This window comes from Gallus gallus, chromosome 2 (genome assembly GCF_016699485.2).
Source record: "Gallus gallus isolate bGalGal1 chromosome 2, bGalGal1.mat.broiler.GRCg7b, whole genome shotgun sequence".
Lineage (NCBI taxonomy): Eukaryota > Metazoa > Chordata > Aves > Galliformes > Phasianidae > Gallus > Gallus gallus.
The window spans coordinates 5,507,391-5,534,818 of record NC_052533.1 but is presented as its reverse complement, the minus strand read 5'-3'; the positions used below and the strand labels follow the sequence as shown (position 1 = coordinate 5,534,818).

Sequence of the window (27,428 nt, the reverse complement as noted above, 5' to 3'; positions counted from 1 at the left end):
AAAGTAAAGTTTGAAGTGAACAGAAACTGGAGCCATGATGACAGCAGTCCCAGTAGACAGCCGGCGAGCTTCCAGCCATATGACTTCTTGGTGGCAGTGTTTGGATGACTTATTGTGTTGACCTTTTTCTGAACACAAAACTGCTAACACTTCGCCTTTTCAACAGTCCCGGGGCAAAGGCAAGGAGGGGAAAAAAATAAATAAAAAAATTCTACCTTGGGGGGAATTTAAGGTCAACAAAAACAAAAACAAAAAAAAACCTTAAAGCCACGTGGTCAGCAAAACAGCTTTCTGCTTAGAAATAACAAAAGCCAAGGTCTCTTCTCTTTGTGTTAAAACAACAACAACAAAAAAAAGAACAAACATTCAGTCTGAAGATAAGCTCCTAAATCCTCAGTTTGGCACCTCAATGAACAGCCTTGACTTCACTCAGGGCTTACTTACCCAAGCAGTTTGCCCCCCATCAAGAATCAATGCCCAGATTTTTATTTTACTAAAGGAGAACAAAAACTGTGATGAAGAGGAAATTCAGCAAAGGTTGGGAGATCCCAGGTAGCCCCAAGCTTCCCACTACTGTTCATTCCAAAATCATGTCTTGGGTGGCCCTGCTCTGCTTCTAATGAGTGGATGGTATCCTCTGTATTTTTTAGCCTTCAAAAAATTCACAGGTGCTTTCCTGATCTTCATCAGATCCCATGGATAAACTGAGCTCCCAATAACAGCTCATTAACTTAATCCAATTCTGTCCAAATGGATCAGTATCTTGTGAAGGGAGGTGCTATTCTAATCTGCACACACCAACGCACAACAGAGTAATACTTAACTACAAATGAATTCTAGACAGGCACATGGAAACTTTAGCCTTTACAGTGCCCCGAAGTTGCTTAAATAACACTCAGACTTTCTCTAAGAACAAAGAAAGTTCAAACCTCCAGCCCAACAATTGTTATCAGCAGTAAAGGATGGATTATTTTCAAAATGTATCAGTCTCAAAGCAAGGAGAAAAAAAAAAAAGTAGGACTTAAAACCAGGTGCAGCTTTCAGCCTATTTATGCCAGGCTAAGCCTGCTGAAATCAGCAGCTGCACCATTTGAAGAAAGCTGGTGGGAAATCAGGCCCAGTCCTGATTCAGTGCTCTGAGGATCATGGAGATCTCCAGGAGAATAATTCGGACTTAGCACACGTTTCCTGCCACCAGCACCCTGCAGACCTCCATCCTGAGTGCCTCTTGCTCTTCATATCCAGTCAGACTGCTTGACCCAGAGCTTCTGGAGAGTGTCTGCAGATCATACTTCTACATTAGACTTCTTTACTCTTCATATGACCTTTCTAGCTTGAACACTGCAGCACAACCCTTGGTGCCAGCAAGGACAGCTCCTCAGAAACTCTACTGGATGGATGCCATTCTGCATGGACCATGTCCTCCATGACCAGAAAGACTGTCGACCACTCAAACTACCCTTCATAACTGGACTGAATGGTCTAAGCACCATCCACTGAGATTACATGAATTTCCTCCTGCTTCAGTAGGTGTATTTAGGGATGGAGGAGACAGAAAATGTAAGAACATTTGTTTCTCATGGAAGCAGACTCACAACTACCCGTGCCAATAACCATGGCCAGCATAAAATGAAGAGCATTTCAAAGTCATATTTGACTTACACAGAATCAGAGAATCATAGAATGGCTTGGGTTGGAAGGGATCTCAAAGACCATCTAGTTCCAGCCTCCCTGCCCCAGGTAGGGCTACCCATCACTACATCAGTCACTAGATCAGGTTGCCCAGGGTCCCATCCAGCCTGGCCCTGAACACCTCCAGGGATGGGGCAGCCACAACTTCTCAGGGTAACTTCTCCCAAAATTTGGTATGAGCAGTGTGGATGTTGTCATGTCCCATCAGCTGCCACTACAGCAAGTCCCACTGGCAAGCAGCCCTCAGCTGGAACAGGGCAATGGCATAAAGGCACGAAAGCTGTTCATCCCAGTACCAACTGCACTGCCTAGGGTAAATTCAAGGCTGAATGATGCTAAGAATGAACAGGCTAAAATTGTAGAAATGTCTTGCAGGTTGGACACAATACGTAAGTGATGCCTTTCCATGAAAAGAACTGGTTCTTTGTTTTCTTGTTCATGGAAGATGGAGCATATATAGCAGAAGTGGGTCCTGTCTCACCATGGGTTTACACTGATATGAAACAAATAACAGCGGTGGGGCTGGTAGGGTTAACAAGCTAACTTCAGCTTCACCCTGTAACATCTTCCTTCTACCTCCCCCAAGAGAAAATAAAAAGGAGCCAGAGCTACTAAGCAGGAACAAACTTAACTTCAAAAGTTTAACAAGAAGATAGCAAAAATAATCCAACACAGAGCCCCAGAGGTGTTATCCCTGAACATACCGAGGTTTTCGATTTGCTCTTTCCTTCTGCCTGTGCCCCACAGCTGCAGCTGCACATATGTGCCCAGCTCTCATGGTTTCTGTAGCAAATGCATTTGTACAGCAGTGGGCTTCTTTCCAATTAGCTTTTAACTCCAGCTCACATTTTCTGGCTAGATTAGATACCAAACCAGTTTTGCAGGAGACACAACATCCTTCACATTGCATCACTGACCAAGCATCTGTTACTATAGTGTCTGGGTGTTATTTCCTAGACTACCAGGGAACTGCCTAGTGAGCTTGCACACTAAGGCCATTTCATTTTCAACATCCCTTTTCAAAAGGCAGGAAGCTGGCAAACGAAAAGAAATGCCAGAAGAGCTCAAAGTCTCCCTGTCACCTCAGGGCCCAATCCTGTAAAATACCATTTTTTGCCGTAAAAGCTTGAGTGCTCACATGGTTTGTTGAGCTTTCTGACAGCTACGAGAGCCTCAGCAGGATGCACAGCTGCTTGTCTTACAGAGAAAAGGGGACGTCCACTGCTCATCTACTTCAGCCTTTCTACTTTAATTCAGATTGTTTTTTTTTAAAGATGCACAACCTCCTTCTTCCACAATTTCTTTAACATGCAGCTTGTTATGCTGCAAGCATAATCTCAATAGAAGCCCACCATCTTCAGCCTGTCTATTGCTCTGTAGTCTAGAGACCGCTCTCAGGATTGGTCTCTCTTGCTTGCAAAGAGTGCAAAAGGGAGTACCGAAGTCCTAAATGACTGTGAACATCTGAAGAAGCAGCAATGGCCCCAGAATTGTCAACAAAGCAAATAATTCTCATACCACCATGCTTCCCATAGCTTCCTATGCACAGAACAGCCCCTTCTTGCATTTATAGCATGACACTCTAATTGAAGGGCTACAAGGAGTGCTCAGATAGGTGAGTAAAAAATTCAGACCAACGCTTGAAAGGGAAGAAGCTGCCTTCTCTACAGAGAAAAGAAAGCTACATCTCAATTTACTGATAATCTGACACCACAGCTGGGATCTATCTCATTTGCCTTTCTTTTCAGGAAATACCTTGACTAATGCACATTAGAACATCACTTGCTTTTCACCCTCTCAACGTAATCCATTTTTGATATGTGGTTACTCTAGGTGGGTTTCATCTCACCTAAGTTAAGACCTTTGCAATAAAGAGTTTTTCACTCCGGGCTCTTATTGTTTTCAGAGAACAGAAATAGACGCTTTTAGGGACAGAGATTATTCCAATGCATTTTAGATCTCTAAGATGAAATAAATCCTGCCCACATTCACCATAGTGACTAGACTTTCATTGCTTTAAAGATCATTGAGAGAGATGAGCTCCAATGTAGATATCTACATTAGAAGAGATGAATTCCCACCGTATCTGACATATGACAACCGGTCATCATTGCTCTGCCTATGAAGAAGCTATTTTCAAAACAGCATCCCATACATTTCCAAGTGAATTCATATCTTATGTCTTAACAGTATCAGTCTTAATAGTTTTACTTCCAGCCTTAAGAAATATTTTGCAATAACGGTGCTTTGCAACAAAGATCCTGGAAATCTTCTGATCATCTGCTCATCTGTCCTAACTGGATGCTAGAACTTTCTGGGAACTACTTGTGGACAGTAAGAACAGCCCCCCACAAGCAGCTATAGAGAAGAGCAGAAGTTAGATGTGTACAGATAAAAAACAGAGTGAGAAAACGCAGTCTCAAGATGATAACGCTGAATACAGAATCATTTTAAAAACATTATTTTTCTCCAACACACAATGGCAGATATTCAAGTGGCAAAGGAACCAACTTGAAAAATACCCCTACAAGAAAAGAAAACGTGTATGAATCCCAGTATTTAGTCCTTTCACAGCATCACAGAATATCCTGAGTTGGAAGGGACCCATAAGGACCACCGAGTCCAACTCCTGTTTCTTCCAGTCAGCTCTGAAGGGCAAGTCTCAGTCGAAGCTGTGAACTTATGTGGCACCAGACACATGTCACTATGTGAGTCAGCCTGTTGTCTTCCCATCCTGCCTAGGATGGTGGGAAGTTTCTTGCTGCAGACTGCATACTACGTAAATAAATTACAGCAAACTCCAACAACATTCAGAAGGAAATGAGAGCATGAATCACATACAAAAGTTATAAAGTACTCACCAGATCGCCTGTCCCAGGTTTTTCCATAATAAATGGGGGGAGCAGTAACCCTGCAGGAGAAGTAGGGTCTGGGTTGAGTGCCCCGGTGCCTCCTCCTATCAGGGAAACCACACCATTGCAATCCACTGAGCTGTTCCTTTTGCCCGTCTGGGTGTAGTTGGGAGTAGTAGGGTGAGAACTATGGCTCACTTGACTTTGAATGCTCGGACGTCTCCCAGATCTTGGAATTAAGAGAGAGCCCCGGTGGCTTTCATTTTCCCCAGCGGTGCTGATCTCATCATCGGCAAAATCTGTTTCGGAGCCAGTGTCTCTACCACGGAGTCGGAAACTGAATATGCTTCCGTGGCTGGTTCTGCGCTTCACCAAGTTTGCACTGGGACCATAACTAATGCCAAGGAGAGTCTAGAAACCCCCAGAAAGGAAAAAGGGGAAAGAGAAACAACATTTTGCAACATGTTTTGAGGAGCGAGGAAGGTCTGGGGAGAATAATAAGTTCCATTTTAAATCAAGCGATTCAGAGAAAGATTTAATTACATGTAGTCAACCTTTGCAAAGTTAAGAGGTTGGAAAATCAGTCCTAGCCATTAAGTATTTGTCTAATACTCAACAGTTAAAGATGTACTGAAATAGGAAGGGTCAAGGCGGCATTTGCCTGGTAGCGTGATGCTTCCTTTGCTTCTACTCCCTCCCCATATGATCAGTGCCAAAGGATCTGGGAAGGCAGCACAAGGAGTGGAAGACAGGAGCAGGGAAGGGGATCCAGCTCCAGTTAACCGCATTTATCACACATCTTCATAACAGCTGGGGAAGGAACGTTGCAGTGGGAGAACAAGAGATAAAGAAATAGGGCAGGAAATGAACTGTGGGAAAAAATGAGAAGAAGAGGGAAGAAGAAGAAGCAGAATACGACGGAAGAAGGTGATAAAGAAAAAAAAAAAAAGAAGAGCAAGAAGAGGAATATGATTTATTGGTTTGTAGAATGATTACCCCAACACACATAGCTGCTTTGAGGGGTAGGCAACCTCAGTATACAGCAATCTCCTTTACACCTAAATGTCAGCCTTGATGATCCACTCTGACGTCTGCTGGTGAGAATGCAACTCTGACAGAACACCAGTAAGACGTAGCCAAGCACTAAACACATGTAAACCCTGACAGAGTGAAAAGGATGTTCAGAAAATGCATAAGGAGTTCAAGTCTGTCCCCTTCCCTCATACCATGAAGAGGAAATTAATGGTAAGAGCATTTAGGCAGAACATACTTTTGATTTTACGGCCCACACAGAATTTTCAGCTTCTTCAGAACTTTCTCATGAGCCAAGTATATATGAAGAGAGGTCAGATCTCCACAAACCAGCGAGGCCAAATGAGCATTATTTCTTTTTGCACTGGAGCTCACCCCACCGGATTATGTAATGATGCTATTCTGTGACACTGGCACAAGGAAGCATACAAAAACAAGGCTCCTTCTAACTAAAAACAACCTATTTGGATTGCTACCAAACTTTAACTGGTAAAAATATATATATATAATAATACTCCATGCCTGGGTTTCCATGACACAGTCATTGAGACTGATTTCTGATGGCAACACACTTCCAGCTGCTCAGATTGCATCTGAATGATGACTCAGCCTTACTCCCTCCAACCATGCCAGACACTGCCTTGCAGAGAAGATTTACTATAAGCTTTGAAATGTGTCTCCCATGTTTCTCATACATATGACATCCAGGGGCAAAAAGTGAAAACAGGAAATATTAATTTAAGGAACATACTGGCAATATACAGCTCCAAACCATGATCATTCTGGTATGTGAAGTCTTGAAATCCATCCAGAATGAAGCTAGAGAGCAGCTCTGGCTTTAACAAAGGTATAACTTGTAACACAACCCACTCAACCAATGAGGCGAAAACAAAAACTATTAAGATAAGAAGTAGTATATTATTTACAGAAATACAGCTCTGCATAAATCTTATAAGCTTCGGAGTCCATAATTGGTCACATTTACTTAAATCATTTACTTGTTTTCTATCAGCTTTTTATGGCTGCCAAGTACCCCTAAATTCACTGACAACAAAATCGGAAAAGACTTAGCCCATTACATGGCTATTCAGAAAACAAACAAACAAAAATAAAAAGCACTGATTTTAACTTTGCCCTTAGTTAAGCAGAAACAAATTATCTGAAGCTATTTACCATCATTTGATACACACAGCATGTGCAGATTCATATTCATGCATGTCAGTATCGTTTATATATAAAACCCTATTTAACAACAGTCTCACTCTATTTTTGTTCCTGTTACGTACAGTAGAAACAAGTGCCACAAAGTTTTGACTTGGAGGCAACTAGCAAAGGAATAGAAAAATGCTAATATCATCTTTATATATCATTAAAAATGCCCTCAGAGGCACGTTTCCTCCTTTTCTGCTCCTCTCTTTTCTTTTTAAGCTTCGCAGGTTTCTCCTATGAGTATTTTGACTCTAATAGGGAGTGGACAGATATAATCAGATGAATGAAATTAGAGTAAGAAAATAAATCAGGCTGTGAGGGGATCCTGAAGCAAAAATAATAATAATAATAATAATAATTAAAAAAAAGAAAAAGAGAGAGAGAGAGAGACAAAATAGGTTCACAGGTTCCCAAGAATGCTTAGTGAGCATTTTTAATTCATTTTGAAAAGAAAGTACTAATATGTTTCCTTCCACAGTTCTAACACACGCTATCTCCAGGTCAGTCGTCACATTAAATATTGATTCTTCTCTCCAGCAGGAAGTTTCAGCTTTAATTGCATATTCAGAGCTTGGCCTACCCAGCAAGTGCAGTGAGAAAGAAGTGATGTTTCAGACCATGGCTTACCATTCTCCTCTGACCGTCATCATATTCACACTTGGAATTCCTCTGGTCTTCCCCATATTCTTCTGCTCCCAAAGATTTCTTTTTCTTTCTCCTGTTTCTTCTTTCCTTGGCATTCTTGGATGCTAAAGGTGACATTTCCAGGGAGCTAAGTGACATTGAGTCAATCCCTTTAGCAGCTAGTGCCTAAAAGAGAAGATGGTAGAAGGTGCAAAAATTATGATTTGACTTTCGGATCCCAGTGAGCACTAATGATTACTCATTCTTTGTTCTACATTTTAAGTTTGTACATGAGATAAATTAAAATTTTGAAGAGGTCATTCATGATAAAACTACCTCACGTGGATGGAACTGTTCTTAACCCGTTTCTAACCTCACAATTTAGTCATGAGGAAAATAAACAAGCGAGCCAAGTTCCTAGTACGGAGGCACACATGCAGGTCTGCCATTCACATCCTGTGATGGAAAATAGGAATGGCTCAATAAAATCATCTGATATATGGAGAGCTCACGAGCAATAAATCTCAACACTTCACAAGAGAAACAGCTTGTGGGCACACACTCCTTCTGGAGCAGCACTTCTGTTGGTGGCCAAAAGATTGGGGTCAGGACACCACAAGAGCAACATCCCCCATGACTGCAGCCCTTTAAACCAAACCAGGAGGCTAAGCAAGAGGGGAGCCAAGCTGGTGGCTGTGCTTTCCTCTGCTGTCACGGAGAGATGGTAGGAACAGCAGGCAATTCGGCTGGCACGTCTTTGTAAACACTTATCCCAAGCAGCAGCACAAGCAGCTGTGATGAGAGATTCAAGGAGAAAACCATGGGCTTAACTGGAGATAAGGTGGACTTTGCTAAGCCGTGTGCTTCAGTGCTGTGCTTGCTATCTGGTGGGATCACGGCAGGAGCTGCCTGATAACAGACCAACCGCTAGGAACCCAGCAGAAGCTGACTGCAAAAGCCTGAGCACACAAAGCAAGAGCCTTGAAAGCAAATGAGCAGCAGGAGGAAGAATCGATATCGGCAGAGAGGAAGGTACAGCCCACGCCAGCTCACTGGGTCCCCATCCCCAACGATGCCAGCTCTGCACAAAGCGTGAGGTCAGGACTGGAGGTGCAGTGTCCCAGCAGGAGCCACATCAGTGACCTGCAGACAGGCCCATTTGCAAAGCCCCAGACGGAGTATATAAAATGAGTGAAATATAAAAAAATAAAAATCCTCTCCAGGTTCCCAAGAACAGGAGGAACAGATGAATCCTCAGTGCTATTGTCTGCAAGCCACTAGAATCAAACAGGCAATCAGCTCTCTGCAGCAAAATACTCCCTTCCTCCCACAGGCATCAGTCCAAGGAAAGTGAAGGCACTTAACAGTCGTGTAAAGAATCAATCATGTATTTCAAGGAGTAGCGGTAGCTCTATCAAGCTGAGAGCACAACAAAACTTAATTCCCATGGGAAATATCTTTCATGAGCAAGCTGCTTAGAGCAGGGAGGAGGGCTCAGACATCAGTCTAGGCTGTTGTATTTTGTTGAATATTTTTTTTTTTAAATCAATTGATTTAATTGCTGCACTGAAGTTCTTTCTCTTCATAAAGATTCAGCAAGTCTTCCAGCATTAAATTCAGGCTTAGGAATGTGTTAGAACAAGTGTGTAAATTGACCGATGGTCCCCAAGCAGGTCTATCAGTTATATCTATGTTCTCTTTATACTGAGCAACATCAAAGCTGGTCTGAAGAGTTTCAGTTTTCCTTTCAGATTGCCATCATACTGCATTGATCTAGAAAATATTGCACGTTGTGCTATTAAGCTCACCGTACTCTTACTGAAAAAGAAGCTAATTTCAGTTTCCTAGCATTTTCTTACCCATTTCTTGGGCTGAAAATGCTTTCTGCTCTACATCTGTTGTTGAAAAAGGATTCGGACCAAGTTGCTCCTCAGGGCATGGAGGATGTGCCCACATCCTGCCTATCTGCTCTTCCTGACTGGCTTCCAGTAGCTGAGCTGAGCGTCCTGTCCCCCCTGCATTGCAAACCTCTGTTAACACTCAGGGCAGGGAAGGACATGGGGAGCAGGCATCTCCTGCAAGGATGGGTGGTGGCTGAAGGATGGGAGAATAGTATAGTTCAGGCGAGCCCTGACATGGCATTTATGCACAAGATGGGACTTAAGATGAGATCTAGTGGTATGGTGAACAAGCCAAAACCAAGAACTTGAGATAAGGACCTGAAGAGCAAAATTAAAGCTGAGTAGTTCTGACTGAGGCAAAGGACATCTGAAAGCCACATGGCACAACAGACCACTCAAATCGCTTTGCTGAGCATCTTCTTCAGGATGCTCAGTTTGAGATGCTGGGGGCTGATTCACAGAATAACCAAACTTCACACGTAGTTATGGACAACCTCATTTTGCAGGTACAAAGCCATAGGTGACAGCTCCTGGGCATTCAGACAGCCCAAACAAGTGAACACATTGGATCTCATCCTCTGTATTCGTAAGCTGCTTCTCCACAAAAATGAGATAATTCTCCAGGAGGACTGCAAATACTAATGAGTAGTTTTGAAGCATACAGAGTCTGAGCAGTGACAGGAGGCACTGAAAAACCTCAGAGGATGTTAGTCATTTGGGTTTTGCAGCAGTCTTTGAAAGCCTGAATCTGGAAATCTTCTTGAGCTGGCCTAAGGCTACAGAGCAAACGAGGAGAAACTCAAGGACTGCTCTTGAGTCACACAGCGTCAACTCTCTGCACTGAACCAGACACAGGAAAGATGAGACATGGCTGGTTAAAGAGAAGACCATGCTGTAAATCATACAGAAAAATGGAGACAATTTAGGTTTGCACAAGAAACCTTCATTTTGACACATACTGACTTTCAGGCTTTAATGTTCCTTTTCTGTGTACGTACATACAGGTTAAACTAAAATCAAAGACTTCAAAAGGAAATGCTTAAACATGTTTAATTATAACTGGGGCTACCAAAGCTGACTGTTATTAAGAAGAGCTCAGCTGGAGTCAAAAGACATGAAAATTTACACAAAACAGGTACAAGCTGGAGTTCAGTTTGCTCCCTAAGGTTATGGCATAAAGTTACTCTGTTCATATACGGACTAAATTGCATTTACCTATTACTTAAACCATCAAAATAGATCTTTAAAAGGACATAAGCCATGCATAAGCCTCTGCTAGCACTTAGTGAAGAATGAATTGCATTTTCTATTTTCTTTACAAGGATTTAAATGGGCTTTGTATTAGGCCCTGAAGCCACACGTACCCAAAAACAAATTATGTATATTAGTTTATATTGTGTATCGAGGATTTATTTCTCTCAACTACACTGCTGCATGTTCTTTCAGACTAATTTTCTTATTGTCTTCCTGATCACAGAACCTAAAGTGTTCTCTTCAACTGTTTAATAAAGGATTTCAACCCCACACAAACCACAGGCAAATTAATTGGTGTTATTAAGGCTTCATCGCTACATCCACATTTTGGCCTGTTTTGCTGGGAACTGCAACACAGCATTCAAGCCATATCCTTTACAAAATGTGCAAAGTTTAACCTCAAGATCCATCCGTTCACTTGTTCAGTTACAAAGTCATGTGCACTTCACATGGGTTAACATCCATCTTTGTCTCCATTATCAGACAACTGGATACTCACAGCAGTGTAAACAAAACTGTGAAAATGAGTGTGGGCTGAAGACGTGGTGGAAGGAGGTTCAGCTGGAGCTACAGCTGAGCTACCAAAATAGATGCTCTGTTCTTGAATGCAGATGTAGTTATATCATCATGAATACGCTGTATATGTCAACAATATAAATTCCTCTGCTGGCATACACAGTTACAGTTAAACCAATACAACTCTGGATGTGTAAACACTAAATGGCCTCACTCTGAGCAGGAAGAATCATCATTTTTCATTTAGAAAGGACTATAATAAGTCTGTCCAGGACAATAAACATTAAGCTGCTTTCAAATAAACTCTTATTCTGAAATGAAGAGAATTTGAATCTTGAGGTACCATCGTAAAGTTACCCAAGGACAGTCACATCATACAGTTTACCTACCTCCTGCTCTTTCCTTAACATCTCCATGGCTTCCCGAAACTTTCTTTCCTTTTCTTCTGTTTCAGCAATAGTGGCTTGGTTCTGCTCTTCATATGCCATGGCCACCACAGCCAGAATCAGGTTGACCAGATAAAACGAGCCCAGGAAGATGACCAGCATAAAAAAGAGCATGTAGATCTTCCCAGCAGATCTGAGAGTCTAAAAGTACCAAGGTAAAATCACTAAGACTTGTTTACAATGTATTTTGAGAGGAAAAATAAAAGATATTTTGATTCTTTTTTAAACGTAGGTTTAAAATATAATTTAATTCAGCTTTTGTTTATCATAGAACCACCAAGGTTGGCAAAGACCTTCAGGATGATCCAGTCCAACCAGCTGCCTATCACCAATACCTCTCTCTAAACCATGTCCCTCAGCACAATGTCTAAACATTCCTTGAACATCTCCAGTGTTGGTGACTCCCATACAGAATCCGTTCTATGACAAATGATGACATCATTAACCAAAATAACCTTCTCAACAGTAAGTTTTCATTCCGTAGTCAAAAACTGTGTGCTCTGCACTAGAACTCATTTTCAAAAGGAGAATGTTTTACCAAACATTTCTGCAGGTTTTCTCTGAGAACAAATGCCCTTACAATCAGCTGCAACAATAGCTCACACAGCTCAGCCAACTCTTGTCTGGTCCATAGAAACTTTCCAAGAGGGATTTACCTTATTTCCATTCAGATATCAACAATGAAGGTCCTTTTGCAGTTGGTGGAGAGAAAAAAGGTACTTTTGAGGTGTAATTCACCAAAGCATTATTTAGTGATCTACCTCATAATAAGCACTCTGAGTGCTGTTGACTGTACTGCCCCGTTCTTAATGAGGTTCATAGGCATAACTGGAGTTTAGCATGGTAGGCTGAGCTTATATTACAGATATGTAAGAGCTTGACACTGGTGATAGAAACTACCATGTGCTATTATGGGGTCCAATAATAGGAGTGATGTTCGCCGTTATTTGCTATGACAGTTTCAGCCTTCCAGAGCTGTGCATGCAGTTCTGCACCACGCAAAGGCAGTTGTTCAAAGAATCTTTGATTTCCTTGTTATAAATTCTCCTGAAATCAAACTGCATGACTCTTTGCACTTGAAGCAGGAATCCCTGGTACCTTCAAAGGTATTCCCTATTTCCTTCAACAAGGAATTTTACAAACTCTCTTGATTTCCTTATGAGCATTGTCTGGTTTTGGCAATTTTGAGATGAGGAAGTAAATGCTTAATGAACATGCTCAGGAACAGAGCATGTAATTCAGTACCAAAGTATCGCATGCATCTCTTCAGAGTGTGCACACATTTGGGAAATGCATGACAAAATGAAAATTTACTAGCAGACCACCTTGCACACACGGCTGTAAGTTAACCCCATTTGTGGCCCTGGCTCTTAGGTGTCTGCAATGAAGGGTTTGCCAAGAAGTACCAGGTAGCTTTGCTGTCTGATAAATTTGTGTTCGTTGCCATGCCTTGAAAAAATAGATATGCCAAGTACATGGTGCATTTCTGTTTGCTTGTTTGCTTGTTTTTGAACTGGATTCAGAAGACCAGTCCATGCTACATCATCCACCAAACATCATTAAGCAGTGCTGTGCTGACTTTTTTTAAATAGTGAACTTTTCTCTAATTCAGGTAAATTCAAAGTGTTCTGCTCTTAACTCCAATTCTGCCCTCTCTCCTAAGCAGCCAGTCTAATACATTCTCATATGATCAGCGCTTCTAAGTAAGGAAATTAATTGTAACTTACAATTGGTCCTTGTCCAGAACACACCAAGAATGGTTTACTTAATAACTAGGAATTCTTTCTTGCCTTTAATTATTAGATATTTAATTATAACAAGACGCTGTGTTTATTTCCTATTTTACAAAGTAATAGAACACACTCATACCTGTTGGTAGAGGCGTTCCCAATAGTCTTGAGTCATAAGACGGAACAGAGAGAGAAAGGCCCAGCCAAAAGTATCAAAGCTTGTGTAACCATGGTCAGGATTTTCCCCGGCCTTCAGACATATGTATCCCTCAGGGCAGGTGCTGCAAAACAGGAGAGACAATACATGAAATGTGACATAGTTGGCTTCAGTGTGGAAAAATAGATTTCAAGGGACGATATTGAATGTTCTTGCTTAAACGCATAGATGCACCAAGGTAAATTCTACTGAGTGAAAACACGATATATGCTAACTTCACAGTGCCAAAGATCTTTGTAATCTTATTTTTCCTTTGAAAGGGCAAATGGGGAAATGGTAATCACAGCTACAGCTGAAATGGTGAAGGACTGCCGGGTATTCTGCTATTTGGAATAGAGAGAAATGAGCTGTCTAACTGAGCAGGACTTTGGTACTCAAATGTAATTTCTCCTACCACTTAATCCTAATTAAAAATCATAAACTTGGTGTCTCCTGTTACAGTCCTGAGTAACACTCTGATGGAGAACCTGTTTTTCTGATTGTGTAGTCTGACACTGGCTGGACAGCGTCAGCATCTGCCATCTGAGCTCCTTCCTGATTGCTTACCTGACCTCACACTCACCCCCTGCAAAGACTAAATCTTCAGACTAAGAAACCCAACCCTTTGTTCCAACACTGGTTTAGTATGGGGTCGTGACATTTTTTTTTTCTGTTTTGACCAGGAAAATATTGCAGATCCACGTATTAAATGGCAAGCAGATATCATGACTTACATTGGCTCTCATTAAACTTTAAGACTCTTTACAAGTGATTTTCTAGATCCCGATGCCAGAACTGAAAAAGAACACTCTCTGCTTTAGAGCCAGCAGTGGTACTGAGTACCAAAATGCACCTCATCAAATTAAATAGCACAAGGTGGCAGAGATCCCAGATCACTGAGCCTCCTTTTTCAGCAGTGGGGCAAGAAACATTTAGTCAAAAGACCCCCACACACCTTCACACCAGGAGCCACTTCCTAAACTTCCTAATATTGCCACACAGCACAATGCAAAGCAATAATGTAAATAACGAAAAGCCATTTTCAAATCACACACACACACACACACACATAGACAAAAAAGATTCCTGAGAAAGCAGACTGTGCATCAGCAGGAAAATCAAGGATTAATTTACGTATATGTAAGTTTTGCACAGATGTAAGTCAAATCTCTGCACTGCATGGAAGGAACACAGCACTGCATGTTGAGCTGAGAATACATTGCTACAGGTTCTGAAGTTAGACAAATCTATGGTGTCAGCCACCGACATTACACATTCAAGAACATTTTAAGAAGCTTAATTTAATATCATTAGTCAAGCATAAATTTTCAAATAAGTCTGCTTTGAACACTGAAAAAAAGGAGTGTTGAAGCACTGCAAAATGTCTGCAAAGGCATATTTGCAGTGATCTTCAAAAAAGCAATAAAGAAGGAAAAAGAACAGTTGATGCTTAGTGAATTAAGTGTAATACACAAGATAATATATTAAGTGATTCTGTCGTCTCAGGTAGAGCCAACTTAGTTATTATCAGCTGAGAATTTAGACAATAGTAACTGTATCTCACAAAGAAAGAAAATGGAAAATGCATCTCAATTTCTCCCTGCCTAGAAATGCTTCCTTCTAGAGTTTTCCTACTTCCTATTGTTTCCTGATCAGAGCCACATTTGAATAAAAATTCAGTGAAGTAACATTCCTTAGAAAAGAAGAAAATGCAGAAATTTGGGCTTTCCCCCCTCCCCTAAAATATGCAAAAGCACGCTGAATTCCTCTTGTATAACCATGTCCTTTATCAAGGCAACATTTTCACTAAACCTCCTCTCTCCCAGAGGCAGCATCTGCTGTCACTTTGCCACAGAGACATGAGATTTTTGCCTCAGATCTGCTGCTGCAGACAGCCTACAGTGCCCGTGACATGCTGCTGACACCGTTCAAGAGCTCTGAGAAATAGATCCTCTGGGTTCCAGAGAAGAAACCCCTTTCTGCTTGCATGCACTAAGACATCGTGCCCAGGCAGGACATGAAAATTCTTGTTAAGGCTCTTTCGCTTTGCAATGAAAATAAATTAATTGACACGCTCTGCTTGCCTGGAAACTGAGTTATTATTTACAGAGGTGGACAAACTTTCATGGAATCACAGAATTGTTTGAGTTGGAAGGGATCCTTAAAGGCCATCTGGTCCAACTCTCTGCAATGAACAGGGACACCTACAGCTCCATCAGGTGCTCAGAGCCCCGTCCAGCCTGACCTTGGGTGTCTCTTTCCTTAGTCCTGCATGAAAGGCTGATCTCAAGAAGATCCAGTGATCTGCTCTCACTGCTCTTATTTTAATATTACTACCACTAGCCAAAACATCTGAGTGCAGCTGTGAGAAACTCAATTGGTGATTTCTTTAATGGTGAACCTAAGCGTAGGTTGGGCAGTAGGCTGGAAATTGATTTTCAGTAAGGATAATTTGGTCACATCTTAAGCAAAATAGAAATGTTGCCATTAATTTCCTGAGAGAATTTCTGGTTAATTTCCTCAGAGTTGCCCATTTCGAGTGAGAGAGATCTGTGCCTAAAAGAAAGGAAATATTGAGAGCATTGCATGTTGATGCGTTTCATGCAAAGCTCTCATCACCATGAGATCAGAGGTTGCAAAGCCACTCTCAGCTTTCCTGCCAATGTTTCTGACTGGGAAAACTTCATTTTGAAGAAGGAGAAGGCTGTTTGTTGCAATTGCTTGAAAAACTCTTAAGAAATGGAGATGCAATTCTTCTGACAATGAAAGTGAGCAACAGCTCCTCAGACTAGTATTTTTTTGTTTATAACACTGTTACCATTTTTCCATGTTTCATTCTACTTTTATGTATCTCAAAAGTAATCACCATGCAGCAATATATTGCTAGAGCGAAAGATCAGTGTGGTTTCATAGCGGGCATACAGAGTACTCTAATAAAAGGGCCTCTCTGATAGAAATGCCTTCTATTTTATGATGATGGCCCACGACATCAGAGGTGGATGTTGGTATGGCAGTAGAGGTTGAACCTTCCCACCAGTATTCCTGGGTGGTGTGTCTCAGCAATGGCAACACTGGCCAAGTTCCAGACAGCGAAGCACAGTGATCACACTAGGAAATTAAGAGCATCTCAATCAGCTCATCCATGTGTATCAATGGATTATGACCAGGGAACTGTATATCAAGCTGAATATTGGCCTCAATGAGTTGGAAGCTATGGTGGCAATGTTGGAATATTGCCAAGTTTGCAGCAAGTGGGTCCCACAAATGCTAACACAAGAACAGAAAGAACACCATATGCAAGTTTGTCAGGACCTACTGAACCAATATGAGGCTGAAGGTAATGGTTTCCTGGATAGCAGTCATTACTGATGATGTGATGTTACCACTATGAGACAGAGTCAAAATGGCAGTCCATGGAGTGGCAACACGAGAATTTCCCATTGAAGGTAAAGCTCAAGATGCAGCCCTCAGCAGGTAAAATGATATGCACTGTCTTTTGGGATGGAAAAGGGGTGATCCTTCTGGCTTTCCTGGACAAACCATCAACTCTGACTAGTGATGCTGACTAACCTGAAGGCTCAAACTTCCAAAGTTAGGCCAGAGAAGAAGACAATCTTTCTCTGACAACATGACAACTCCAGGCCCCAGACCAATTTGAAGGCTGCGGAGCATACTGCTAGTCTTGGCTGGACTGTCCTGCCGCACTCACCATATAATCTGGCTTTGGTGCCTTCTGACTTCTATCTGTCCGGGCCAATGAAAGATGGACTATGTGAGCAACATTTTCCTAGCAACTACATCATCATAGCAGCTGCGAAACAGTGTGTCACCTCCATTGGTGCAGATTTTTATAAGCATGGCATGCGGGCTCTTGTTCATCACTGCTGAAAATGCACAGTGAATGACAGTGACTATATTGAAAAATAGCATTTTGTAGCTGAGAATTTTCTTCTATCAAACAGCATTATTGTGCTCTTTGTTTCTGCTGTCATTTCTGTGGACATAAATAGGAGGCATTACTTTCAGAGAAACCTACATAATATATGCAGGTGTACAATGAGCTACCTTCAGCACAGAAAACATGAACTCCAGCTCAAAGAATGCTATTAACACTAGCTCACATCCCTCTTAACGGAGACTAGATGCTCAAGACAAAAAGCTCTTACATTTCAGCTCCTTACACTTCCTCACCCTCTTTTGTAGCCTACAGAAGTGATAGCCCAGGGGTTGTGGGTGCTCTGAAAAACTCTGAGAGGAAAAGGAAATGCTGCTTCCCAGAAAAATACTCACCAGAACCTTAGGTGGAAGGCTTTCACATGAGGGTATTATTCTGCAACTGACACCATTTCCTCTGAGGATTTTTGTAAGGAGTCTCAAGATTTTGCTGAAGTGTCTTAGATGTATAATAAAGTCTTCCCCTCCAGATTTTTTTTTTCAAGCTCTTTAGCTTCTTTTACCTCAGGGAAGCATTAGAGAGGATTGCACTCTCCTCTGATTCACAAGGATGGGCAGCAACAACAAAGTACCTAAATACAACATCCTGCACAGGAGCCTCCTAGGATACAGTTCAATTAATCACAGTAAAATTAGTGTCATTGATTCGGAAAAGTTAAAAGCATCAGTCTACCTACCCATCCATCAGCCTGTAATCACCACTGTAAGCTGGCAGTGGCACAGGAAATGAAAGAATAAAAGAAACAGCTTTGTTTTAAATAACACAGATTGGGAATGCCAGATAGTTGTAGCTGAGGGGCATAATTACAAAATGTTCTGGCTCAAGAGTTTAATCTCAGCAAGCCAAGGAACCTGCTGATTCAGACTGCAGTGGCCAATAAGGCTGTGCAATAAAAGATTTGTAAAACAGCCATGTGCTGGGTTGTAACATTCAGACCCTGCAGATACACGGAGTGTTGTCCATGTGTTGCCAGGAGTTAGCAACAAACTGCTGCTTAAGTCACGCAGCAAAGCCAGGTCTGCCCCTTTATCAGGAGTAGGTTGCAAAAGCTTACTATGGTCTGCCACACTTATTTGCTTATAAAAGAAGCAACAATGTGCATTGCACAGACATGCACCAAAAAGGAATAAATAAAGCCATAAAAAGAAATAAATAAACAAGAAACATATGATGTTAATGGCCCCTCTGTGTCCCTGCTTCGGTCACAACTTAAGCCTAAGAATGCAGAAAACAAGCTGAAAGGTTTACAGCTGATATCTTGGACACATGTCTAATGCCAGTGGAATGCCTGGTCATCATGATGAGGTTTCAACCGAAGAGAGTATTCCCTCTGCTCCAAGGTGGATTTTTAGACTTTATGTTACAACAGGGAAAGCAAACTATCATTTATTCTCAATCAATCCAGTGGTCAGACACTGTATCTTCTGCCTAACCCATCGATCAAAATGGAGGGCAATGATTTATCATCATAAAAACAATGACAGATGACTACTTAATGAATATGGTAGCCCACAGTTGGCCTTCTTCTCTCATGTGGTTGATGAGCTTATTACAGCTTTGGCTAAGAGGTAATAATACCCATCCTTAAGAATTGAGAGGATTTGGATTTAATCCCTCCTACTGCTGTTTAACCAGCGATACGATCTTCCAGATTCACAACTGATCCCTAGGGCTGGGGGGCTGTTACTTTGGCCCTTAAGGCTGTATAATACATATCATTATCCCCTACGTCCCCTGCAGCATCCCTCAGGTGACATTCTTGCTTACTGCTATTCCTTATACTCAAGTGAGCGAGCCATCCTCATTCTGACATCACTGTAACCAATAAAGAGTAAATGGAAAAGTCTACAAGATCCACATCAGAATCTAGTTCAGTTCATGGAAGATACACTGCACAACCTGAAGGTTTGTAATAAGTTCATTAATACTGCTTACTAAACTGAGGTGTAATCAGGCTATTGGCTTTGGCAGTCTAAACAATGCACTTCATTCTTCATAACATATTCCCACCTTGGCAGCAGTGGAAGAAGTCACAGTTGGGAACTATATCCTCTCCTCAGTACAGCAAAATTTCCAGCCTTTTCAGCCAGCTATACCCAATCAGACTAGACTGGGCGAGCATTACAAGGACACTGGCCCCACTGGGCACACACCAAATCCCACTCACCGGGATGGATCCATTCATGCAGCAAACCAAACACACACTGCCAGACTGCACCCTACCTGACAAAGCTGGTTATGCAGAGGCCACCTACAAACAGCTATTTGTTGTCACCTCCTCCATTCTTGTATCTGCCCAGGGGTACATACGGTGAAGGCACCTAAGCATCATCTTCACCCCAACCCATTCATGATTTGTGACTCCAAAATGCAAACCCTCTATGGCAAGGGAGATTTTCTCACCACATTTTTTCAAAACACAGCCTGAATCTGGGACCTTAAGACAGCAAATAATTATAATAATAACAATAATAATAACACAGGTTTACTTAAATTCAGGCAACTCTGAGCTGCAGCAGACCTCATTGCCAGCAGCAGAATAAAAGAACCAACTGGGTGCATTATTCTCTGCTGTAGTTCCTCAATTTCCAGCACAGCTGGGGTTGTGTTTCTGGGTACGTTTGCTTGTATTGGGGGACTGAGAGCTATGGAAGATCAGGCTGTTGGACTTGTTGTTCTGGCAGACACGTATGTCATTCCAGGCTCTGTGCCTTCCAAGGCTGAGAAAGAGCTGCAGCACTGGTTTGTGCAAGACAAGGTAGGGCTGGGGGAAGCAAAAGGAAGCATCAGATAGCAGCAGTGCTCCTTGGTATGGTGTGTATTTCTTCTCCACCCTTCAGGATTGTGATAAGCCTCTGCAAGGGGCTTTAAATCACCCCATGGAGGATGCATAAAGGCAAAGGAATGTTATTACAGCTCAGAGAGATCAAAGCATTGCACCACTGTACATGCTGTAATGGGTATGCTGACAGCATGTTGGCGTGGAGAACCTACCATAACAGTATTACTTGCAGTATTCATGCTGAATGGGAAAACAGGCATCTAATACAACTTTATGCGTTGGCATTAATTACCTTAGTAAAATGCCACAACACAGAAGGAAACAAAGTTTTATTCCAGTGATGCTTCAGAAACATTTAGGACTTGCTTAAAAACTTTGAGAATTACGCTACATGGCACTGCCTACATCCCTTACGTGCAGTCAGCTCAGTGACAGCAGAACTTATCAAACCATGTAGAATTTTGCCCTACTCTGTACATTATTTTAATGCATCCTGTTAAGAAAAATCAAGGTCATAGAGAGGATAAAGGTAGCTAAAGTTTCTATAGCAACAGTTACTAGGATGCGGTTGCCAAAGGTGCTTTCTTGTTACATCCTGAAGTAGCTGTACTGGCTGCTTTTCCTTCCTGTTTACTACTCTTTTTGGTAATATCAGTACAGACATGATGCAAATGTGCTTTCTTTGTCAGCATGATCTTGTAGACTGTTCCTGCCCATGAGCTGAATATACAGGACATATCATGTGAAAGGGAACAACAACAAAAAAAGCAGTCTGACCTTGAGGGGACACAATTGGCTTAAAACACGCACACTTTTCTGGAAAAAAAAAAAACACAAAACAAAACCTAACAGCTGCATATAGAAGTTGCAAGTGGGAAAAAAAAAAGTGAAAAGAACAAAGACAAGTTTCTCTTTTTCTGCTCAGTGGCTTTGCATCTTGCATACTGTCCATTTCTCATTCCCCTAACAGACAAATCTGCCTGCTGCTCCTATTGCTCATCCAAACCTGTAGGCAGACAGAACAGCAGTCTAAGCTGGGGAAACGTCCCTGTGAAATTACAACAGCACGAAAGTGGAACTGCTTTCCATCCGAAACGTATATTCCTTTTTCATGGACTGATAGTCCCAAGCTGAGGCACCCCGTAAGTCCTTGCCCTCTGGGGAAGCACAGGGCTCCATGGTACTGAATATCTCATTAAAATGAATGGTTAATAGTCATTGAGAAGGAACACGCTGTAATTGCATGGGTGGCACAAGACAGGATGGTGTAGCATGCCATATAATGTTCCCCGCAGCTCATCCCTGGCAGATCTGGTCTGGTGATCACAGCAGGAGATGCCTGGTAGAGATGCTGTTGATGTGCTCAAGCAAAATGCCAACGCCAGGGCTGAACATGGGATCAGGACCACATTTCCTCAGGCCAGCAGCGCTCTCAAGAGTCTTCCTGGCCATTCTGCCCAGCACTGACCACGTGCCATCACCTGGGGCCAGGCACAAAGTGTGCCAAGTGGGTCCTTGAGCATACTCTAAAGCTTTGGTCCAACCATGAGTTTTGCCACTGGTACTATCACTGTGCTCAATTATGGATATGTGCCACATTTGACCTCGCTTTTACAAGATGAGGTAGATGCCTACTAAAGGCCTGGGATGCTTGCACTGGCCTTGTGTGGTGTCTGTTGCAAATCATGGTCTACTTACTAGTAACAGATTTCATGGAGGTTAGAGCAGCTTTCATGTTCCAGTCCTAGCAGAAATCTTTCAAGTGCTTGATCACTGTACCAGATCTTTGCTGGACCTCCTCAGGGCTTAGAACAAGGTTTCAAAGATAGATGAGATAGTAGTCTGGGAATTAAACTGAAAGGCACATTTATAGAGGAATTTGTAATCCCTTTGAAAATCAGAGTGGTATAGCTTTCTCCATTTACTTTAACCAAATCAAATCAAAGAAGCTGAAATTGCAGAGAACTAACTTGAATAAATCCCAGTGCAGCCACATTTAAAAGAACAACCAAATCTAACCCAAAACACATCAAGAAACATAAATAATTCTGCAAGTACCCTACACTTTATTATTATTATTATTAAAAGAGCCTTGCCTTGCTGCTAGCGCTGCTTCCAGTGTCTGACCAATCTGTGACACACATCTCAGAGCAGAGGATTTTTCCATTAACGCAGCGCTCCGAATGTGCTTGTTGTTAAACACCAAGTACACGTCACTTGTGTTCACACTGAGCCAAAGAACATCTTTGATCACAATCATTTTCTCTCAACTCCAACCATTAATTCTTGTTTCCGTCGGATTCTCTGTTTCTCTTAAATATGCAGTATATTCTAGCAGTACATCTTGGGGAAAAAAAATGCAGCTGGATAAACAAAACAAAAACACCACGAATTTTCCACTTGATTCAATGAAGAAAAATCAATTTTCAGGCTTCCTGGATCAAGTTTCTGAGGCATCGCATGGGAAATCCCTCACCCACAGACAGATTGGTCCTTGTCACAACAAGAAACATGTCCTCTCCCCCACATTCCTACCACATCTCTGCAATGTCATTTTTAATGTAGCTCCTCAAAGTTGCTCGAGTGTATGTAAAACAATAAACAAATGCTTTTTCTTCTATCTGCCAGCTAATGTACTGGAGACACGTTTGCTGCTGCTGAGTGACATCCATCTATTCAAATCCCTTCTGAACCAGAATCAATATCAGCTAGATCCATTACCTCCTGCTTTATTGGCAGTTTGGGTGCTTGTTCAGAAAACAGTCCCTCCTAGTAATGTAATAAAGCCCCCACCTTTGAGATAATTAGGTTGTCTCTGATACAGCATCTACTGATGATCATTTCCCTGCTGATTTTGGCCTGCTGCTACATCTCAGGTTGCAGTCGCCATCACTAAACACTCTTACATCAGACCATCTGAGACTCACTGCCAAATAATTGCCAAATTTAGATATTATTTTTTTACTCTTCTATAATAACAGCAAGCAGCCAAACCTCAAAGTGTCATTAACATGCTTTTAAAAATGCACTAAAATGGTTTTGTCAATTACCATGAGATTTAATATCCCAGCCACAACACAGATATCCCTCACTGTAACAACAAATCCCTCCAGGAGCGCACACATGATACCACCATTCCCAGCATTTCCTCTGGGTCCTCAGCATAACCCAGAGGCTAATAACTTCAAGCCCTTTCAGAGCAGGGGCAGAAGCAAGCTCCAAAAATGCTATGAACATTCAAACATGGCCTTGCCAACTATCCTTCCCCCATTAATTTCATTGCTAATAGATGGGAGGACTATGATCTGATGCATCCACTCACTCTTCACTTACTTTCCCTGATCTTTTGCTACTGAACTCACTTGCTCTTGGCTTTAACCACTAATGGATGAAGAGAAAATCCTCCTTTGTTAGCTTGTCAGCCTTTAAATGACAGTCTTTTTACCTAACAGGTGGGAATACATGATTTTGCAAGACCCCTGAGGCATTAGGATCATGCCTAATTATCCCTATGTTTTTAAATAATAGGAGTGGATGACTGATGGGAAGTCTGTGTAAGGTATAGAAGGTGAAACAAAATTTACTAGTCCTGAACTGAAAAACAGTAAAAGTATTTATTCCCATTATAAGGCATTTAAAATCAAACCATACCCAGTGGAACTAAATACTTCACTGAAAGAGCAAGGGATGAAGAAAGCTGATGCATAAAGGGAGAGTGGGTTTTTGATTAACAGCACAAATACCTACTGCTTTGATATATTCAAAGAAACAAGCACTAGGACTCTAAGGGTGGCATTTTCCTCTTCTCATTACACAGGATCTAGAAGTTCTCCCCTGGCAGTTTCAAGCTGTGTCTCTTGTGGTCACAGTGCCTCCATGGGAGCTTGCTCCAATCATGATTTTTTTGCTGACACACTGCAATTTACTGACTCTCTACAGTAGGTGATTTTGTTAATATACCTTTCTAGAATGCAAACGCCAAATCCATACAGCCTATTAATATATAGCTATTCCATAGGTATTGGATCTGTGTTTAATATCCCACCATTTGGACAGTTCCAGAACTGTAGGCCGTAAGCTATTCCTCACAAACTACCTATAATCTCATCAACCCTCTCAAAACTATTCACGAGCTTAGCAAGCTGTCACAGCCACAGATCAGGTCAACAGTGAGAATAATGTGTAATACTTCATGATGTGCAAAATATTGCTGCTGTGCTGAATATTCCTCACTCAATGGTACTACCGATTGCCTAGGAAGGGCAGTTCTAAGCCAATCCACCAGTGCAGACAGGCTGCCAAATTCTGGGATCCCTGGGAATTATCCCAACAGTCTTGGAGCCAGCCTGAACCTGGATACATGCAGTGAATTACAATCAACAAATCACTTAATTAATGAACGCTGACACTGTACCTCCCTTGGAACAAAGAGGAAAGCATGGCACTCCGCCCAAGGAGTTTACAGTCTAAATAATACTGGCAATGCAGATCAGACACACAGGGCATGCAGAAGGAAGGCAGACACTTCATCGTAACCTTTGTTTTTTGTAAATACAGGTGTAATAGTGGCAGCAGAAAGTAAAGAGTCTCTCTCCAGGAAACCATGGCTTTTTTCACCCTCCTGACCACAAGCAAGTTTAGATTATATCTTTTCGTCTTTGCACTGTCTCCCTATACATGTACTCTTTACATCAAGTTCTTTATAATTTAAATCCTAATTTCTGTCAGTAGAACATTTAGTTCTACCAACTCAAAACATCCTCCTCCAAAAGTAGATCATCTCTCCTCCCCTCACTTGACCTGGGTCATCCACCTCCTTGGTTCAAATATCAAATATCTATCATATTTAGATCAAAAGCTCATCCATCCCACCATGCTGAAGTCTCTGTTCTTTGACCCACAACTCCAAACATCCTACAGTCTTTGCATGGCTTATAATCTCTTCCATTCCCTTCAAGGTCACAAGAACCTTGCACATAAAATAACACACCCAAAGTGCTTAGACCCCGAGGATGGGACATAGAAAGAAAGGTTAGCATTCACAGGTGGTAGGGGTATGGACAAAGTCCTTAGCGCAGAATAGATCAGTACACCACAGGAACTGATCTCCTTGCTGCATATACTGTAAGAAAATGAAACACTTGCAGACTGTAAACATATCACATACAAGTGTAGATCACGCATTAAAACTGAGTACCTTCCCACCTCCAAAGCATTCTATTTTTGGAACTAGCATTTTTGGATTTGTTTATCATCCCCTGCCAAAAGCCAGGAATTCATCGTCACTCAAGATCCATCTAGTTTTTCTGTTTCCATTCATTTCTCATTCATTCCCTTTGAAATACTCCCCATTCAGCCAATGTTACTTAATTTTCACTTTTTTTTTTTTTTTAATGGAGGAATTTAAATACATTGAAAAAGAACTGTAATAACGCCCCTAACAATTTTAGACCTAAATAAGTGACACATACAAACTTCTCCTCCCCGCAGTTCAGAAAATTGTATTATTATGCTCAATATTGTCATTTTCCTCCTTCCTATAACTACTGACACAAAGAACTCGAAATATCACGCTGGTTAAAAGTGGACAGAACTGAAAGAAATGTAACAACAACAACATAAAAAAAAACAGAAGTGAAGATATTTTTAAATCACTTACCCAGCATCAGTGCTATTGCCACACAGTAACACATCTTCCGTACCGTTCTTTATGAAGTAGTTTACTGCAAGAGAATTAAAGAAACAGCTTTTTAACTGGTACATTCTGGGAATGATAGCACTTGCAAATGTTATTCAACAACCAACGTATTCAGTCGGGACAGTAAAAGAGATATGAAAGGCATGGGTTTTCATTTGTTTTGCTAATTTCAGGAAATGTAAAAATGAAGATTTTTTTTCAAAGCTTTTTAAACATTTGCTGTCTATATTCCAACCTGAGCAGTGCAATAGGGTGGCAGTAGGGCTGTGGGCTTTGTTTGAAGGAAACATCATCTAGCCGTGTCCCTGACTGCTGTAGTTGAGAACAATGTTATTGAAGTCAGGATAGCAGTGCCCAATGAAAGCAATCCATAAGTTTGTCCCTTCGGATTTGACACTGATGAGATATTTATTAACTGAAGTTTGTGATAGGTTAAAAATGCAACCAAGTCAAGATCTAATAATACAAGCAAAAAAAGCCTATTCCCCCAAACTGGTGAATTCTATTCAGCATAGAAAATGCACAGCATAAAGCAAAAGAAAATGGAAAAATGCATGTTGTTAAAGATCAAACAAACAAGGAAGTATTCAAAAAGACAAATATTTATCAACACAGTCATCTGTAATGTCAATGGAGAGAGACAGACGCTTCTCGAGGGAGACTCAGAGGAGCACGCTAAATTTAAATGCTCTGGATCGTTCCCTGGTTGACTATCAATGAGGCTTAAGGAAATTAGCATCCCCAGGCTAACGAGAGCCTTTGTGTACATACTCCATCTTCTATCTCCAGCCAGCAAAGCAGTCTAAAATTCAGAGAAACAGAACAGGAAGCCAACTCCTCAAAAGGATAACCAGAAATGGGTTTTGAAGAGATGTTCTAAGGAGCATCTCTTGAACCCGAATGGCAGCATGGAGGAAAGGATAAAAGCACTGATATAGAAACATCATAAATGCAAAAGAGAAGACAACAGTTGATGGAGGGTAGATGTATCAGCGTGCTTTGTTTCAGCAGAGAATACGGATCCCCTGTTGACTTAAGTCATGGTGTCAGCCCTACACAACAAGTGTTTGTGAGTTGAGGAGCTCTGCAGGTGTTAGTCTGGAGAGGTTCTCCATTCTAGGCTAACACCCTGTTGTGAAATGCTATAAAAATCAAGAGCGACAGCTTATCCAGGCAGGCTATGCAAAGAATGCCACTGAACAGATGTGCTGTGGCTTTCTCAGTAAGCTGCGAGCAGTGGAAAAGCCCTACCCTGCTGCATGCCAAGAAGGAATTACTGTCCATGAGCTTTGTGGTTTGTGAGGGCACGTGATGGTGTTCAGAAGTCATCAGCGCATACACCCTGCTCAGACCACATGCTTTTCTGCTTCGCCGTATGTCTGGCCTTCCTACAGAAATATCTTGACTGTCAGCAACGTCAGAGTTCAGTGTGGTTAAGGATCTGTGAAAAACCACCAGAAAAGGGGGAAGGACGTAGAGTCTTACGTATCGTTTCACTCTGCACTTCTGCTGCTGAAACAATTCTGATTTTCTCAGGACAG

General features: G+C 41.6%; 1 protein-coding gene across 6 annotated transcripts in view; it reads right to left on the bottom strand.

The window, feature by feature from the left end:
* SCN5A (sodium voltage-gated channel alpha subunit 5) overlaps positions 1–27,428 on the bottom strand; it is a 205,374-nt gene that overhangs the window by 103,654 nt on the left and 74,292 nt on the right. For 5 of the 6 annotated variants that reach the window (NM_001318446.3, XM_040675933.2, XM_040675923.2 and 2 more), the window contains exons 8-12: positions 25,849–25,912; positions 13,396–13,537; positions 11,470–11,667; positions 7,413–7,595; positions 4,554–4,955 (exon numbers count right to left, since the gene is read on the bottom strand). In NM_001318446.3, the coding sequence (NP_001305375.3) occupies positions 4,554–4,955; positions 7,413–7,595; positions 11,470–11,667; positions 13,396–13,537; positions 25,849–25,912 (989 nt within the window). The remainder of the gene's footprint in view (positions 1–4,553; positions 4,956–7,412; positions 7,596–11,469; positions 11,668–13,395; positions 13,538–25,848; positions 25,913–27,428) is intronic. The other variant, XM_015281252.4, reaches the window with a different exon arrangement.